This window comes from Sphaerodactylus townsendi, linkage group LG17, assembly GCF_021028975.2.
Source record: "Sphaerodactylus townsendi isolate TG3544 linkage group LG17, MPM_Stown_v2.3, whole genome shotgun sequence".
Lineage (NCBI taxonomy): Eukaryota > Metazoa > Chordata > Lepidosauria > Squamata > Sphaerodactylidae > Sphaerodactylus > Sphaerodactylus townsendi.
In genome coordinates this window covers 13,282,129-13,300,940 of record NC_059441.1, presented here as the reverse complement: position 1 = coordinate 13,300,940, position 18,812 = coordinate 13,282,129, and the positions used below count along the sequence as shown (strand labels likewise).

The window sequence follows — 18,812 nt, the reverse complement described above, 5'->3', positions numbered from 1 at the left end:
AGAAGAAGAAGAAGAGGAGGAGGAGGAGGAGGAGGAGGAGGAGGAGGAGTTTGGATTTATACCCCACCTTTCTCTCCTGTAGGAGACTTCTCCCCACAACAGACCCCTTGGGAGCTAGGTGGGGCTGAGAGAGTTTAGAGCAGGGGTAGGGAACCTGCGGCTCTCCAGATGTTCAGGAACTACAATTCCCATCAGCCCCTACCAGCATGGCCAATTGGCCATGCTGACAGAGGCTGATGGGAATTGTAGTTCCTGAACATCTGGAGAGCCGCAGGTTCCCTACCCCTGGTTTAGAGTGAACCGTGACTGGCCCAAGGTCACCCAGCAGGAATGCAGGAGTGCGGAAACACATCTGGTTCACGAGATAAGCCTCTGCCACTCAGGTGGAGGAGTGGGGAATCAAACCCGGTTCTCCAGATTAGAATCCACCTGCTCTTCACAGCTACACCATGCTGGCTCTCTTTAAAAGATTGCCGAGGAGTTACACTGACAACCAAGGGGGGTTTTTTTCTCTTTCGGAACGGATACCTCTCAAGGAGTCGGACTGCAGCAAGCCTTTTGATCCCTAGCCAACAGGGTGCTCCGATCTTACGGCGATTCAGCAGGCAGCAATACGACCGGAATGAAGATTCGGACTTTCCAGGCTAGTCCGATCAGTCCAGGCTAGAGCGATATTCAACTCTCAGCAGCTAAGCAGGGTCAGCCCTGGCTAGGACTTGGATGGGAGACCACCAAGGAACTCAAGGGCCACTACATAGAAGCAGGCAACAGTATAGCCCAGTGATAGCAAATCTATGGCACGGGTGCCTGAGGTGGCACTCGGAGCCCTCTCTGTGGGCACGCACACAGAGTTTGTTATGTGGGAGGCAGAAAATCACACACCCTAAACACATCTAGGCTGACCTGGGCCACTGAGCACGACATACGTGCACCATGGTGACCACGTAGGACTTGGCTGGCGGTCCTGGTGCTTGTGGTCCGGGTGGCTTCTGCCCGAGGGGGGGTGGCACAGAGGAGGCAGAGATGCTAGAGAGGCACAGAGTAGTGCGCCCAGGACTTGCTGGAGGCTAGAGCAGGCTGGCCCCTGATCGAGCTGATGGGGCTGAGGAAGAGGGAGCCAACCGGTTTTTTCTAAACTAAACCCCCAACATTCAGGTTAAATTGTCAGGTTGGCACTTTGCGATAAATAAGTGGGGTTTGGGTTGCAATTTGGGCTCTCGGTCTCAAAAAGGTTCGCCATCAGTGGTATAGCCCCTCCGTTAGCCTCCTGCCTTGAAAACCACATAAGGGGTCACTGTAAGTTGGATGCATTCCACCACCAACAGAACTCAAATGGGAAATCATGCTTCCAAGACCATCACATGCAGCAGTGGTTAAGAACAGGTGCATTCTAATCTGGAGGAACTGAGTTTGATTCCCTGCTCTGCCGCCTGAGCTGTGGAGGCTTATCTGGGAATTCAAATTAGCCTGTGCACTCCCACACACGCCAGCTGGGTGACCTTGGGCTAGTTACAGTTCTTCGGAGCTCTCTCAGCCCCACCTACCTCACAGGGTGTTTGTTGTGAGGGGGGAAGGGAAAGGAGATTGTAAGCCCCTTTGAGTCTCGTGCAGGAGAGAAAGGGGGGATATAAATCCAAACTCTTCTTCTTCTCCTCCTCCTCTCTGGCCCCTTCCGCACATGCAGAATAATGCAATCTCAGTCTGCTTTCAATGCATTTCGCAGCTGTGCGGAAGAGCCAAACCCACTTGCAAACTGCTGCGGAAGTGGACTGAAAGTGCGTTGTTCTGCAAGTGCGGAAGGGGCCTCTCTTGCTTTAGTTTTCAACAACCAAACTCTAAGGAGAAAGAAGCGGTTTTTACTGACCTGCTTCAGCTGCTGCTCGTCCAGCCTCCAAGTCTGCCTCCCGGACGTGGAGCCAGAATACAGGGGGGTTGCAGCCTCTTTACCCTGCTCTTCCTTTCCCTGGTGTCCTCGCTGCGCCCCCAGGGCTGGCAGGGGGTGCGAGGAGGAAGCCACTCTTTGGTTGTGGGGGACCGCTTTGGAAGCCTGGAAATACTTCAGCGCAGAGCACACGTCCTTGCCCCGCGAGGCGGCATCCTCCTCCAGGTCCCGGTCTTCCAAGTCCTCATCGCCTTCCTCGTCCTCCTCCTCCTCCGAGTTCACGCTGCTCTGGTCGAACGTTCGGGCAGCCCCGAACACAGGCGGGACTCGGGCCGGAGGAGGGTGGGCCGCGCCGCCGGAAGGCTTGCCGGACGCAGCCGAGAACGCCGCTTGCTGCGCCGTCAGCTGCGGGCCGTAGTGCAGCTGCGCCTCGCGCATCTGCCTCTGCTGCCTCTCCCTGGAATCCATCTGCAGGGGGGTCGTCTGCTGCTGCTGCTGCTGCTGTTTCTGCAGCTGCTCCACCACGGCCTGCAGCTTCATCCTGCCGTTGGCATGTCTGTGGCGAGAGGGGAGTTCTGCTGGCCCAGGCTCCAGCTACGGCCGCCACGGAGCAACGAAATCTGAAACACAAATATTGGCCCTGGGTAAATGACTCGCAGGCGTTCCCTCCCGCAGGAGAATTGCAAAAAGAAAAGTTGACTCGGAGCAGGAATCATGAAAAACAAGCCCCTCACATTTTCAACCAATTCTGGGTTTCGCTCCCAACTCAGTACAGCACCCATGTACACACACATCCCAAAATGGCGTCCAAAATGGCTCCGTTATCTGTGAAAGGGAGCGCCGTTCTCCCCAACCGCCAAACGGTCTAAATATGTACTATGCTTGCAATATTGCATTTCCCACCATGCGTTGTTTAAAATACTCATCCTGCCAGACGGCCCGCAAACCTCAGTGGAAATACAATTTGCAGAAAACAAACAAACAATTACAAGCTAGACAATGCAAACCGACACTAAAGCCTCTTTATTAATCACCAGGGTTTGTTTCCTGAATGAGCTGAGGAAGACCTCTTTACCTAAAAGCCGGTTTGCACGCGAAAACAAAATAAAAATCGCTCTACTCCGTTTGCTATTTCACTGAAGTAAAGGTTATCCGAGTATTGCTATAAAATCAGAGGGCTCTGATTGTATGTAGGGGGTGTCAGAACCAAGCCAACGGCTTTGCAATACAAATGTATTATCTGGCTCGTACATGCATCTTTAGCAAACCTCTGCTTTCACTCACGCTTCCCAACTACAGAAACACGTCCAACTACGGAAACAAAATGCCTGTGGAAAAATCGGGGGGGGGGGCAGGGTTCGGAATTAGTATTATCAGTCAACACTACGACACCAACAGGGTGCCGGGAAAGAGATTCCCTCTCCCACAGCAACAGCTCTTATTTTAGTACGACAGTTTGAGGCCCATGGATATAGCCCCAAACACCACAGACAACCAGAGGAGATCAGGTGGCTTTAGGGAAGCAACAACCAACTTGCAGCAGACAATGATGACACAGTCTGTTCTCAAGGGAAATCGTTCCCTAGTTTGGGATCAGGAAAAGAGTTCTGGGTTTTCAAGAAGGCGGCGGAGCTGAGGGGTTTTCCTTCCATATAAGCAACATGAACGTTCCCAGGATGAATTATCAAAACACACAAGCGTTCAGTGGCGTAGGAGGTTAAGAGCTCGTGTATCTAATCTGGAGGAACCGGGTTTGACTCCCAGCTCTGCCGCCTGAGCTGTGGAGGCTTATCTGCGGAATTCAGATTAGCCTGTGCACACCCACACACGCCAGCTGGGTGACCTTGGGCTAGTCACAGCTTCTTGGAGCTCTCTCAGCCCCACCTACCTCACAGGGTGTTTGTTGTGAGGGGGGAAGGAGATTGTAAGCCCCTTTGAGTCTCCTGTAGGAGAGAAAGGGGGGATATAAATCCAAACTCTACACTCTTCTTCTTCACTGGCAAATCAGAATTGCGTATAGCAATCGGGGGGGGGGGGAATCCCCTCGTCTTCACTGACCTTCTGATGAAAACACGAAGCTTCCTGAAAGTGTAAAAATATTTTTGCTAAAATTAAGAATTTTTTCTCAAGAGGTAATCGCCCGGCTTGAAGTCTGGCAAAGATCCCGGGCTAGGCCTGGGCCGGCCACGCTCAACCACTTTCTCTCAGCATGGCCTACCTCAAAGGGTCGCTGTAAATAAAACGTAGGAGCACAGAAACAGAAAAGCCAAACCCAACTGCTTTGGAGAAAGGATGAGATGAAGGCGTCACAAAACCGCCCCTTCCTTTTTTTCAGCAGGGACCAAACATTTCACAGAATGGCTGCAAATGAGCTAAGAAAGCGACATTTGCAAGTTGTGAAAGACGGAGAAACCACAAGAGCCGTCCACTGCAGGACTTTACTGCGGCTTTTCAGGTAGATTAGAATGTCAGAAACAATTCAATAACGCTTAAGCCAATACCAGACGCCCTGTTTGTAAATGGCAGGAGTGGTAAATTCTGGAATGTAAGGATATTAACACGAGTGTGGCTTTAGGAAGCGGCGTGAAGTTGTGGCGAAACTGCAAAATGACACATTTCGTAACACCATCGCCTTGACTCTTGCTTTTTTTAGCAGGAGGCCTCCGGCACAAAGACTCTAAAGACGATCGACAGGGGACATGCGCGGAGGAAGAATGCTATAATTCACGACTCGGTGTTTCGCTGACTTGCCGGAGAAACACCGCAGGTGCAGAGACACGCTCTCTGGATCCTGCAGGTATCGTCCAGGTCAGAAGCAGCCCTCCGACGGCAGGTTTGGGCAAGTCTGACGCATTGTCCCGAGTGTGGCAATTAAACATGAATGCCGAGCACTGATCGCCTCCGGAGCCAAAGAAAGGCTTTGGCACGAGTCCTGCCACGCCTCGAGCGTTTAAGGTGATCATCAAAAGCCGTCAAAACTTTTTAGGACTATTCCAGACTTGGGAGCGCTTTCCTCTGAATCGCTAGGCGCTTTAAGGCGTCAAAGAGAAAACGTGTCGTTCTACATGAGAGTAACTTATCAAATCTACCTACCTGCCGCCCAAAACACGCCAAATGCTTGACTGCTATCTTTTGGAGACAATTAGGTGTCATCTGGATTTCAATCTCTTAGCACAGCAGTGGCGAACCTATGGCACGGGTGCCAGAGATGGCACTCAGAGCCCTTTCTGTGGGCACGCGTGCACAGAGTCTGTCAAGTAGAGGGGTGGAAAATCACCCCCCCCACACACACACACACATCTAGACTGGCCTGGGCGTGATCATTTACCTGGGAGAAGGCTCGGTTGCTGGCAATGGGGCTTGCTTCTGAGTAAACCCTCCTAGGGTCGTGATTCACCCATTCAAAGCGTTGCACGGTTGCTTCACCATGCTTGCTCCTGAGTAACGTGTTTCTAAACTAAAACCTCAGTATTCAGATTAAATTGCCGTGTTGGCACTTTGCGAGAAATAAGTGGGTTTTGGGTTGACATTTGGGCACTCGGTCTCGAAAAGGTTCGCCATCACTGTCTTAGCAAGATCTATATCGGACCTGAAACGTGTTTACACAGGAGGAAGCTGGACCGAGTTCCATGGGACGTTTCATAGTGTATGCAGTCGGCATCGCTGCCTTAAAGTAAAAGGTTGCTGATACAATAATTGCTTCTGAGAACAGCTGTGTAAATCCAATACCCTAAGGATCCAAAACCATCACAGGGTACCAATAAGGATAGCCATCCAGCTTACACTCTCAAAAACACCCCGAGAAAACAGCCCAACGCCCTTGTTCCTCTGATCAACATTCCAAAATAATAACAACCGCCATAATCCTATAACGTACTTAAAACCAGTCTGCAACAATATGTTGCGTGTCCACCTCTGTAAGCATTTCCAAACCGCGTTTCCCCTTCGGCCTGCATCGCATTGTCCTCCCAAACTGGTCCATAGCTCTCTACCCAAACACACTCGCCCCAGCGATCCAAAACGAAAAGGCAACTAAACAAATGGGTCGGAACTACACCCAACCACTCTTGTCACACCTCTACGGAAGTCAGCGCCATAGCAAGAATCAATCTCCAAATTGCAGCTACAACCCAAATGCTTAAATTCCTCTCCGTGATCGGACTTAACGAGGACCTTCCCTTTGAAGCCATGTCGCAGGGTTTAGAACTGGATTTTTTTGACACTCTTCCGCGGCACCTGTAACTGGTTTCCTTCTAGAAGAAGAAAAGTTTGGATTTATACCCCACCTTTCTCTCCTGTAAGGAGACTCAAGGTGGCTTACAAGCTCCCTTCCTCCCCCTCCCAACCACAGACACCTTGTGAGGTAGGTGGGGCTGAGAGAGTCCTGAGAGAACTGGGACTAGCCCAAGGTCACCCAGCAGGAATGTAGGAGTGCAGAAACACATCTGGTTCACCAGATAAGCCTCCGCCACTCAGGTGGAGAAGTGGGGAATCAAACCCACTTCTCCAGATTAGAATCCACCTGCTCTTCACCACTACACCACGCTGGCTCTAGAGTCTTACACTCCCCCCTGCCCCCACCCCAACCTCATACACGTTTGCTTTACTTTAACTTTTATCCAGCCCTACCCCAGCCAGGTCCATACCTGTTTACTCAGAACCAAAGCTCGCTGTATCCAGTGAGGCTCAACCCCAGGTAAGCTCCGCACGGTTCAGTCCTAAACAGAACTACACCCGTCTAAATCCACTGAAGCCGATGGGCTTAGAAGGGAGTAACTCTGTTGAGGACGGCGCTCTTAATCTGCCGGTTATCTCATTAGAAGAAGTGTATTGCGAAAGGGTGTGAAGAAAATGACTACTGAGAAACTGCCTCTTTCAACGCACCACGACTGACGCGGCCAGGCAGCGAGATCGCCGCAAACCAGAAACAGCATTTATCTGCGCGGCGCATGATTAAGTCTAGGCGTTCGTTGACACATAGTGTGGTGACAGTGGTTAAGAATTCGGGTTTTATTTTTTTAAGGGATCGGACAAAAGGGATTATGATCCTCCACACATCCCACCTGATGAGCGTACTGGGAAAGGCGTCTGTCTGGCCATTCTAGAAGAGAAGCAATCCGAGCTACGTTTCCTCGGGAGCAACTTCCAGTGTTTCACGAGGTTATCACGCGGAGAACCGAAGCATTACACCCAAAGAGATCTCTCATATCACATACATGCATACCCTCTGAGTCTCTTCCTCTACGTACAAATAATTCAGGCTGCTCACAATCCTTGACCCTCAAACACAGTTTACAAGGGCAGCCATGTTGGTTTCCAGTAGAAGATCCAGATTCGAGCCCAACAGCAGATTGGAGACCAACAAGATTTTTGGAGTATGAGCTTTCGAGAACCTAAGCTTCCTTCGTCAGATACAACCGGGAATGGAGTCGTAGCAGATGAAGGAAGCTTTTGACTCCTAGGAGTTTATACCCTGAGAATCGTGTTGGTGCTACTAGGTGTTGATCAAGCGTATCCTGGAGAATCTCAATGCATCACACATTGCTTGGCCAGACTCATAAATACCGCCTGACACACCACTCCAAATCTACAAGCAGCCCCACAAAAAGGGGGCCGAATTCCTAAGCATCCCCATGTAGAGGTTATGTCCCCTTATACCCAGGGGGCGAAACTTATAAATCAGCAGGGACAGACGTGTGAAGCCACATGACTAGATAAAAATTTAGCTAACTCTGAGCACCCTGTAGGGTTTACTCCCAAGGACATGCGAGCGAGAAGGCTTTATACCCACCCCAGGTTTAGTCAAGCAAGAGGCCCATCAACTTTTTATGTTATTAACTAGCTTCTAATGTTTGTATTTTGTATCACTTGTATCATTTTATATTGTTATATATGTAAAGCCGCCTTGAGTCCCTTGGGAGACGGCAGGCGGTAATGTAGACTATAAATAAATAAATAAAACCCAGTCGATCTGAGGTTCCCAATAAACATGTTCTAGAACAGTGGCTCCCAACCTGCAGAACGTGTGCCCCGGGGGGGGGAGGGGGTACCCGCCAAAGCAAACAATTACATAACGGGTTTGCTAATAGGGGGGTACGGTTTTAGGGAAATGAGTGGCCAAGGGGAAGTCGAGTGAAACAAGGTTGGGAATGAGAGATCTAGATCAGGTTTTATTCCCTCCCTCCCATCAAACTCTGGAGGGAATATTTAGGGTTACCAACTACAGATTGGGAAATTCTTGGAGATTTGGGGCAGGGGCCTCCCTCCCTGATAAGGAGAAATCTACTTACACTAGAAGGGGGGCGGGGGGATGAGATGATCTTTTAGGCGTCCATTATTATTGGCCTAGTACATTATTATGCATGGTGCTGCAAAATTGCCAAATTCGAAATGCTGGATGGTTTCAAGCGACGTGCATCGTCCTGCTTTTAACTCTTGTAGGCTGTCCTGAGTGGGGGGGGGGGTGGGGGTAAATAGGAATGGTTGGGTGTAAATAAAATAAATAAGGGTATGTGACCCCCCACGCCCCCAAAAGCCCCCCTCTTCTCCAGGGGGGCCTGATCTCTGTAGCCTGGAGTTGAGCTGTCATTCCGGGAGATCTCCCGGCCTCCCCAGGAGATTGGCAACGGGTGCTTATTTCTGGAACCATCTCTCTGCTGGAAGTTCTGCCCCCTTGGACTTGGGTGCGAATCCAGAGGGTGTAACCCCTCCCCCCGCTGTCCCCCTCTATGTCCTGGGGGGGGGGGAAAGTCCCCTCAAAGCCGGTGGGGGGCTTACCTGCGAGTAAACACCGAGCCTGGAGGCGCGCAGGCGGCGCAGCTTTACTCGGGGGTCGGCCCCCGCGGCCGGGGATGGGCTTCCTCGCGAGTAAACACGACCGAGGCGGGGGAGGTCCTCTTCCCCGCCCCCTGCGCCGCACACGCGGCCCCGCTTCGCTCACCTCGGGGGGCTCCGTCGGCCCCTCCAGCCCAGCCCCGGCCTCGCCTCACGCAGCAGCAGCAGCGGCCGCCCCTGCTTGCGCCGCGCCCCCCTCCCTCGCCCAGGCCGGAAATGGGGCCGAGGGAGGGCCGAAAGGGAGGGGGACACGGGCGGGGCCTAAGTCGGAAGTGACGTCTCGCGCGCCGTTGGCTGGCCAGAGGGGCGGGGCAAAGGGGCGGGGTCAATGCCGGAGCGTCCTTCGAGGGCAAAACGGAACTTCGGAAGCCCGGTCACAGAGAGGCCAAAGGATAGAACGGCGCCAGTCGGCGGCGGGGCAAGAAAAGTGGCCGGAACGGTAACCATAGCAACCGCCGGGCGGAAAAAGAAAGGGTGGCAGGAGGGAGGAGAGCCGTTCTGACTGGGAAGGCGGGACTTCCGGGAGAGGCGGCCAATCAGAGCTAGGATCTGCGAGACCCACGTTCAAATGCCTACTTTGCCATGTAAGGTTTGCTGGACCAGTCACGTGGGTTGAGCCTAGCCTACCTCGCAGGGTTGTTGGAAGGATAAAAACAAAAGAATGATGTGAGCTACTTGAAGCCCCCCAGTTGTGGAGAGAAGCGGGATATAAGTAGAGTATATGTGTCCTATTCAAGTTAGGTCAATATTCCTATTGATTTTGATAGACATTTTGATATTCTAATTTGCTGCCTGGAGGAACTGTGATATAAAACGCTCGCATAATATTTGTGGCTCCTGTGCTCATGCACGACTTGAATTGTCAACCCATTTTTCCAGAAGCGCAGGTTCAGTTTCATTGATGTGTGATTTAGTCAACTCGCGGCCCTCCAGATGTTATGGACTACAGTTCCCATCATCCCCTGCCAGCATCATGATGGGACCTGTAGTCCATAACATCTGGAGGGCCGCAAGTTTGACACCTGTGAACTAAGGGAATGATTAAGCAAAAAGATGCTTGACAATTGTTATTGCTTTTAATGGTCCAGCTGCCCTAAATGTGTTCTTGTTTGAAGTGACGCATTTTGAACATGCAACCAGGGTAATTTCCTGCCAGGATGGGTCCATGGTAGCTTTCCTTCATTTAGGAAATGCCAGGGGTACCATATTGCGCCATATTGTCAGGGATGCGCCTGACTGATCAAGATACACGCCAGGTCTGTTGTGATGGTTACCAAATACATTGCTGAAGATTGTATCTGATCGATTGCGAGGCATTCCTTACTCAATGTAATCACTACAGGATAGTTGTAACCAGCCTGCTATATGTTACCACTGCTGTAAAGGGGACATTCTTTCCTCGATCTGCTTTTATGGCTTCACACATTAAGTAGATAACTAGGCTTCCCCTGACGCTCTTGGTTGGTCCCATGGGAAAACGGGATGTTTCCATCGCCCTGTTGGCGCAGGAGACCAAGTGGCTTTATCTCTATCTAAGCGCCTAAGCTCCAGAACACTTCTTTCATAGAATCATAGAGTTGGAAGAGACCCCCAAGGGCCATCAAGTCCAACCCTCTGCCAGGCAGGAACATATAATCAAAGCACTCCCGACCAGCCTCTCTTGAAAAACCTCCAAAGAAGGAGACTCCACCCTCCAAGGTGGTGCATTCCACTGTCGAAAAGCCCTGACAGTCAGGACGTTCTTCCTGATGTTTAGGTGGAATCTCTTTTCCTTCACCTTGAACCCATGGCCCCTTCCGCACACGCAAAATAATGCGTTTTTAAACCACTTTCACAACTGTTTGCAAGTGGATTTTGCCATTCCGCACAGCTTCAAAGAGCACTGAAAGCAGTTTGAAAGTGCATTATTCTGCATGTGCGGAATGAGACTGGTCCTAGTCTCTGGAGCAGCAGAAAACAAGCTTGCTCCTTTACCAACATAGCATTCCTTCAGATTGAAGGATTGGAGCACCTTCCTTATGAGGAGAGGCTGCAGCGTTTGGGACTCTTTAGTTTGGAGAGGAGACGTCTGAGGGGGGGATATGATTGAAGTCTATAAAATTATGCATGGGGTAGAAAATGTTGACAGAGAGACATTTTTCTCTCTTTCTCACAATACTAGAACCAGGGGGCATCCATTGAAAATGCTGGGGGGAAGAATTAGGACTAATAAAAGGAAACACTTCTTCACGCAATGTGTGATTGGTGTTTGGAATATGCTGCCACAGGAGGTGGTGATGGCCACTCACCTGGATAGCTTTAAAAAGGGCTTGGACAGATTTATGGAGGAGAAGTCGATCTCTGGCTCCCAATCTTGATCCTCCTTGATCTGAGATTGCAAATGCCTTAGCAGACCAGGTGCTCAGGAGCAGCAGCAGCAGAAGGCCGTTGCTTTCACCTCCTGCCTGTGAGCTCCCAAAGGCCCCTGGTGGGCCACTGTGAGTAGCAGAGTGCTGGACTAGATGGACTCTGGTCTGATCCAGCAGGCTAGTTCTTATGTTCTTATGTTCAGATATCTTTCCCTCATTCTTTGGGAAAGCGGGCGGAGGGATTGATTTCTGAATAAAGGGGTTAGCAAAAGCCAGGTCCAGCAGAACTGGCTGTTACAAGCTGGGTGCTTTGTTGCCTATCAATAAACACTATTTATCAACAAGACAGAGTCTGTTTATTGTTCCAAGGTTCGAGAGGTAACCTATATCAGCTGGCAAAGCAGCCACAGGATACGGCAGACAAACCTTTGAGCCCATTCTCCAAAGCAGCCATTTTCTCCAGACAACTTCACCTTGTTCTGTTGGAGGTCAGATGTAATCCTTGGTGATCTCCAGCCCCTACCTGGAGGTTGGCACCTCAATTCCTAAGAAACAGTGTTGAAGCCTGAATTTGGGCCTGGCCGAGGAACACCATACTTAGACATGAACCCAGACCAGACACATGTCAGAGAGGCTGGAAGATGTGATGCATGAAATTCCCCCAAAATAAAACACCTTTCCAAGCCTTTTCTATGCATCTGATCCCGGATAAGACATTCTTCAGCTTGTAGTTATTCGGGGAACTTGCTAGAGCAGTGGTGGTGAACCTATGGCACGGGTGCCAGAGGTGGCACTCAGAGCCCTCTCTATGGGCACGCGCAAACAGAGTGCCCCCCCCCCCCAAATCTAGGCTGGCCTGGGCCACTGGGCTCAATTATTAGCATTAAACCTAAGACCTAGTTTTGGGAAAGCCGTGTAGATAACCCTGTTAAGCGCTGTTAAACCCCACTGATTTTCATGTGAAGAACTAAAGTGCGATCCCTTAACTGGGAGTAAGCTCGGTTTCTGGCAGTGGGGCTTGCTTCTGAGTAAACCCTCCTAGGGTTGTGTTTCACCCATTAGAAGAGTTGCTCAGTTGCTTCAAAACCAAGCCACCGACTACCACCAAGCTTATGCCCGAGTAATGCACGCCTTGGAGCCAACCGTTTTTTCTAAACTAAAACCTCAGTATTCAGGTTAAATTGCTGTGTTTGCACTTTTCGATAAATAAGCGGGTTTTGGGTTGCAATTTGGGCACTCGGTCACGGAAAGGTTCGCCATCACTGTGCTAGAGGCTGATCCAACTTTCAGGTTGCATGCTGGGAACTACAGCAATCCCCAGACCCCTTGATAGCGGAGTCAGAAATGAATTATTCCATTTCTGATCTTGCTGCTCAGTAAAGGTGAAATTGTGTTTCATTTCTTTATAAGTTAGATAGGAACAAGTTGTATTAGGTAGAATGTAGGAATTACTGTTGTATTTTGTATTTGTGTCTGTATGGAACCTCCTTCGCTCAAGGCAGGAGTCCACCCCTGCTCCACCTGGGCACGACCCTTTCATTTGCTAAAACCATGAATGGACGTTTGACAAAAGGGACCCCGGAAGAAGCGCCTCCATCTGCCTTAATCCCACCAGCAGGCAGATAAGGGTGCCGTCGTCGTTAGGTTTCGTTTCCTGGCCCCAAGCACCCAAAGAGCTCTTTTGTGTTTTTCCCGCCTGTGCCTACGTCATCGCCTCACATGCTTCTGCCGCGAAATTCAAGAAGGGACTGCCCTCTGGACTCTAATTGGTTCCCATGTATTTGTGAATGAATGGTTGTAGGCTGTCCTGTATTCCCCCGGGCGGGAGAAAGTGTTTATAAGTTGTTGAACAGCTGCTAGGCAGCGCAGTTGCCGTGGGGTGGAGGTGCTGACACAGGGGCGTAACGAGGCAGCCCTGGGCAAACTGTAGCCCTGGGCAAAACCTGAGTTGGATGCCCCCCCCATGGGCGGCCACTCTACCACGACCAATTTTTTTTGCACCAGGACATTGGTGCCTGCAGGGGGTGCATTTGTAGACATATCAGCACCAAAATTTCAGCATATCATCAGGAGACTGTCCTTATGCTACTCCCCACGTTTGGTAAGGTTTGGTTCAAGGAGTCCAAAGTTATGGACTCCCAAAGGGGGTGCCCCATCCCCCATTGTTTCCAATGGGAGCTAATAGGAGATGGGGGCTACAGATTTGAGGGTCCATAAGTTTGGCCCCTGAACCAAACTGCACCAAACTCTGGGGGGTGCCATCATCTCCAGATGATACCCTGAAATTTTGGTGCCGATACATCCAAAAATGCACCCCCTACAGGAATGTAGGGGGATGTTCCTGCAGGGGGCGCATTTTTGGATGTATCGGGATAACATACCCTAATTCAGGGTATCATATGGAAACTGCTCCTTATGTTTTTCTTAAAAATTTGGTGGTACCCAGTTTGGTTTAGGGGGTCCAAAGTTATGGACCCCCAAAAGGAGTCCCCCCTCCCCCCTTCTTTGCTCAGGAGGTAGGGGCTACCCTTTGAGGGTCCATAACTTTGGACCCCCCCCCGAACCAAACTGCACTAAATTGAAGGGTGCCATCATCTCCAGATGATACCCTGAAATTTTGGTGCCGATACATCCAAAAATGCACCCCCTACAGGAACATCCTAGAAATTTGCCCAAGAATCTTCGTTCTGCATTGAGTTTTCTGCATTGCTGTCAATGGGGGTTGCAGGCTGTGGGGGGGGGGGGCACATTTCTGAAGGCACAGTCTCAAAACTTTCAGGGTCTCATCAGGAGACTGCCCTAATGATACCCCCCAAGTTTGGTGCAGTTTGGTTCAGGGGGGTCAAAGTTATGGACCCTCAAAACTGTAGCCCCCATCTCCTATTAGCTCCCATTGGAAACAATAGGGGATAGGCGCACCCCTTTTGGGAGTCCATAACTTTGGACCCCCTGACCCAAACCTCACCAAACTTGGGGGGTAGCATAAGGACAGTCTCCTGATGATACCCTGAAATATTGGTGCCGCTAGCCTAAAAACTGCGCCCCCTGCAGGCCAAAAATGGAAAACCACTAAAATACCCAAAAACGAACCCAGCATTTTGATGCCCCCCACAAGGTGATGCCCTGGGCAGCTGCCCACCTTGCCCAATGGGCATTGCGCCAGTGTGCTGACACGTAGGTCAGCATCTCAATAAACTCATTTTTATTTTCACTATTCTCGCTGTGTCAGGTCCTGTTTCTGTTCCTCTGCGCTGCTGAGAGCTGGCGGATCTGGGAGAATAAAATTTACCCAGGCAGTGCGGTAACACCCTTGTACATTTAACAGGTGTGTGAGAACGTCAGAGATCTGCCCTGGTCCAAATAGCGAGACATGTGAAGGGGCGAATATGCAAGCGGTAGGCGGGTTGCCGCACATTTAAAACAGGTCGGGAGGCTAAAGCGGATCAGCTGCACGTGTGGACTGAAAAGAGCTCACCGTGTTGTTTTTTGGCAAGGTATTTAAAAAAGAAAAGCGGAAGCAAAACTTCGCTCGGGAAGAAAAAGGAAAAGAAAACCACACCCAGACAAGTTTGTTCTGCTTTATTCTGGGCGCTGAGTTTTGCAAGTACCCCTTTTTGAACGTTTTGAAAACTTTTTCAACATTGCTTCAGGCTACTCAAGTACATGCGTGGGGGTATAAATCTCGTTAAGAAAGCAGCTTTTAAAATTGTCCCATCGTAGCATTGAAGCACAAACAAACCCACAATCTAGCTGGCCGGATGTACGTCTTGGAAGTTTGTTGCCTGATGTTGGGCTAGAGGCAATCCGACGAAGGCTGACAGAGGCAGGCTTGCAGTCGATTAGGTGCGATGTGAGTCTTAGATGGTTCCTTATTTTCCTTGCATTACAGCTAAGAACTGTCAGTTCAGTGACCTCATCCAGCTTGGCTTTATTCCAGTAATTTAAAATTAAAGATCACCTTTGCGCAACAAGATTACTGCGTGTGTTTTCCCCACAATCTTATACGGCTTGAATAACACTGAAATTTTGTTCGATTGTGGAGGGTATTAAACAAATGACTGCAGTCTGGTTACTACTGAGGAAATTGCAGAAATCACCGGTAAATTGATACATCAGTGGTCAGTCATCGATTGTTTATTATTTATTTAATGTCTTGTCGAAGACTTTCACGAGCGGACTCAACTGGTCTTTGTGGGCTTTCTGGGCTACCAGACCACGGCCACACAGCCCGGAAAGCCCACAACAACCAGTATTATTTATTTGATCATTTATACCCCACCTTTCCAAAGTGACCGACATCATCCCTGAATTTATTCCCATAACAGCGTGGCGTAGTGGTGAAGAGCAGGTGGATTCTAAACTGGAGAACCGGGTTTGATTCCCCACTCCTCCACCTGAGTGGCAGAGGCTTCTCTGGTGAACCAGATGTGTTTCCGCACTCCTGCATTCCTGCTGGGTGACCTTGGGCTAGACACAGTTCTCTCGGAACTCTCTCAGCCCCATCTACCTCACCAGGTGTCTGTTGTGGGGAGAGGAAGGGAAAGGAGTTTGTAAGCCACCTTGAGTCTCCTTACAGGAGAGAAAGGTGGGGTATAAATCCAAAGTCGTTGTCTTCTCTTCTTCATTAGACTATCCTTCGTTGGCCTATGTATGTTATAAATGTAAATAAATCTATATATATGTGCTTAATAAGTGGTGGGTTCGATAGGACATTGTAATGAGCTATGAATTGATATGATGTAATATCCATTGACAGATTACCTATAGAACACCTCACGTGCAAGGAAATGGCAAATTGGCACTGATGAAGGCACCGAAGAGCGCAATTTCGTGCGATGCGTTCCTGCCAGCAATGAATTGAAGACTGCAATATTTGTGAATGAACTTTGTGATCAACTGCAAGAACCTGGATTTTGAGTGAATGTGGAAACACCTTTGAAGGGACTGTTTATGTTTAGACTATTGAATAGAAAAAAAGAGAAAAATAATTCATGTGATGATACAACAGTGAATGATGGAATTCTGTTGATATGAGATAGATATATGATTGTGTGTGATGAGCATTGTTCCTTACTATATAAGAAATACCACACCGAAATTGGCTGCCTAGTGGGTGACGTGTTTTATGTGTTAGTGCTATTCTTTATCTCTACCGACGAAATGGTTATTTCAGTCAGTAATAGTGAAACACATTTTATGGTGGACAATGGATGGGCCGGACTCATCATATTCTTGCTTGCTGATCAGCATCTGCTGGAAGGTGGAGAGCGAGGCCAAGGTAGAGCCGCCGATCCAGGTGGAATATTTGCGTTCTGGCGGAGCAATGATCTTGGTCTTCATGGAGCTGGGGACGAAGGCCGTGAGCTCTTTTAGCATCCTGTCAGCCATGCCAGGGTACATGGTGTTCCCGCCCGCCAGCACTACGTTGGCGAACAGATCTTTTCGCAGGTCCGGATCACACTTCATGACTGAGTTGAAAACGGTCTCGGGGAAGCCGCAGGACTCCATGTTTAGGAAGGCGGGCTGGAAGAGGGACTCGGGACACCTGAAGCGCTCATTACCGAGGGTGATCACCTGGCCGTCGGGGAGCTCATAGGACTTTTCCGAGGAGGCTGCGGCCATCTCGTTCTCAAAGTCCTGGGCGACGTAGCAAAGCTTCTCTTTAATATCCCGCACGACGTCTCTCTCAGAGGTGGGGAAGCTGTAGCCTCTCTCAACCAGGAGCCTCGTGAGGTAGTCCGTCAGGTCGCTGCCAGACATGGTTACGCGCAGGATGGCGTGGGGCAGCGCGTAACCCTCACGGACGGGCACAGGGAAGGTGATGCCGTCTCCAGAGTCCATGGCAATTCCGGTGACACGGCCAGCGCCGTACAGGGACAGCACCGCCTGCATGGCCACAAACAAAGCTGGCGTGTTGAAGGTCTCAAACATGATCTGCGTCATCTTCTCCCTGTTGGCTTTGGGGTTCAGGGGTATTTCAGTTAGCAGGACTGGGCGTTCTTTCGGGTCAACCCCCAACTCATTGTAGATGTGCTGCCAGACCTTCTCCATGTCAGCCCAGTTGGTGACCATGCCATGCTCGATAGGGTACCTCAAAGCTAGCACGTCTCTCTTGCTCTGCGCTTCATCCCCCACGTAGCTGTCCTTCCGCACAAGGTCTCCTTTGTGACGGAGCCTCCCGACGACAGTGGGGAACACCATTTTGGGGACGTCGTCTCCCGCAAATCCTGCTTTGCTCATACTTGTGCCGTTGTCCATCACCACGGCGGTAGTTCCGTCGCTTGCCATTTTGAGTCGTTCCGCTGATAACACAAACAGGAACAAAGATTAACTAACATTTGTTTTGCATTTAAGGAGAATGTGGGTGATGTTTATGAGGCGGCAATTCAAGAAGGACATTGACAAGCTGGAACAGGTCCAGAGGAGGGCAAACAAAATGGTAAAAAGTCTGGGATCCATGCCCTACGAGGAAAGACTTAGGGAGCTGGGGATGTTTAGCTTGGTGAAGAGAAGGTTAAGAGGTGACATGATAGCCACGTTTGGGTATTTGAAGGGATGGCATGTTGGTAAAGGAGCAAGCTTGTCTTCTGCTGCTCCAGAGACTAGGAGAGTGATGGTGAACCTTTTTGAGGCCGAGTGCCCAAACTTTAACCCAAAACCAACTTATTTGTCTTAAAGTGCCACTGAGGTTTTCATTTAGAAAAAATGGTTGGCGTTACTCAGGAGTAAGCTTGGTGGTAGTTGGTGTTTTTAACTGTAGATTGTTATTGTTAATGTTTTGTTTTTTTGCAAAGTGACCTTTGGGATTGACGTAAGCAAACACCAGCCTGTCAAATGTTACCTGTTTTCCTTCATACTTCCAGTGATACCTCAGTGCTTCCTGATTTTCTTCATGCATTTTACCTCTACTTTCTTTCTCTATATACCTGTCTTTCAGCCATCACCTACATGCACACACTCTCACATTAGGTTTTGACCACAACGTATCTTTGCTCCGTCCATTCCTCATCCCGGCACCTGTCGCCCAACTCCATTTCCCCCCAGTTTTTCCTCCCCCTTTAAAGCCCCCTTTCCATTATACTCCCCCATTAAAGCCCCGCTTCCTCATTTGGGCGAGGGTCCTGTGGCTGAAGAAAGCGGAAGCCATTTCTCCAAGTGTCTGAGTCTTCTGCATTGCCATCTTCTTGACTGCACAAACAGCTCTTCTAGGCCCTTATATAAAGTCGTGGTGCGACCGCACTTGGAGTCCTGTGTCCAGTTCTGGTCGCCGCATCTCAAAAAGAATATTGAGGAGATAGAAAAAGTGCAGAGAAAGGCAACAAGGATGATTGAGGGACTGGAGCACCTTCCTTAGGAGGAGAGGCTGCAGCGTTTGGGACTCTTTAGTTTGGAGAGGAGACGGCTGAGGGGAGATATGATTGAAGTCTACAAAATTATGCATGGGGTAGAAAATGTTGACAGAGGGAAATTTTTCTCTCTTTCTCACAATACTAGAACCAGGGGGCATCCATTGAAAATGCTGGGGGGAAGAATTAGGACTAATAAAAGGAAACACTTCTTCACGCAACGTGTGATTGGTGTTTGGAATATGCTGCCACAGGAGGTGGTGATGGTCGCTAACCTGGATAGCTTTAAAAGGGGCTTGGACAGATTGATAGAGGAGAAGTCGATCTATGGCTACCAATCTTGATCCTCTTTGATTTGAGATTGCAAATGCCTTAACAGTCCAGGTGCTCGGGAGCAACAGC

At 49.8% G+C, this 18,812-nt stretch overlaps 2 protein-coding genes across 6 annotated transcripts in view; both read right to left on the bottom strand.

The window, feature by feature from the left end:
- The window catches only part of ARID3B (AT-rich interaction domain 3B), a 55,968-nt gene extending 47,010 nt beyond the window's left edge, over positions 1-8,958 (bottom strand). For 4 of the 5 annotated variants that reach the window (XM_048481941.1, XM_048481944.1, XM_048481945.1 and 1 more), the window contains exons 1-2: positions 8,660-8,958; positions 1,865-2,502 (exon numbers count right to left, since the gene is read on the bottom strand). In XM_048481941.1, coding sequence (XP_048337898.1) covers positions 1,865-2,422 — 558 coding nt within the window. In that variant the 5' untranslated portion in view covers positions 2,423-2,502; positions 8,660-8,958. The remainder of the gene's footprint in view (positions 1-1,864; positions 2,503-8,659) is intronic. The other variant, XM_048481942.1, reaches the window with a different exon arrangement.
- A 7,223-nt stretch (positions 8,959-16,181) lies between these two features.
- LOC125424584 (actin, clone 302-like) lies at positions 16,182-17,352 on the bottom strand. Its single transcript, XM_048481947.1, has one exon. The coding sequence runs from the start codon at positions 17,350-17,352 to the stop codon at positions 16,234-16,236; it is 1,119 nt and encodes a 372-aa protein (XP_048337904.1). The 3' UTR covers positions 16,182-16,233.
- Positions 17,353-18,812: the final 1,460 nt, after the last annotated feature.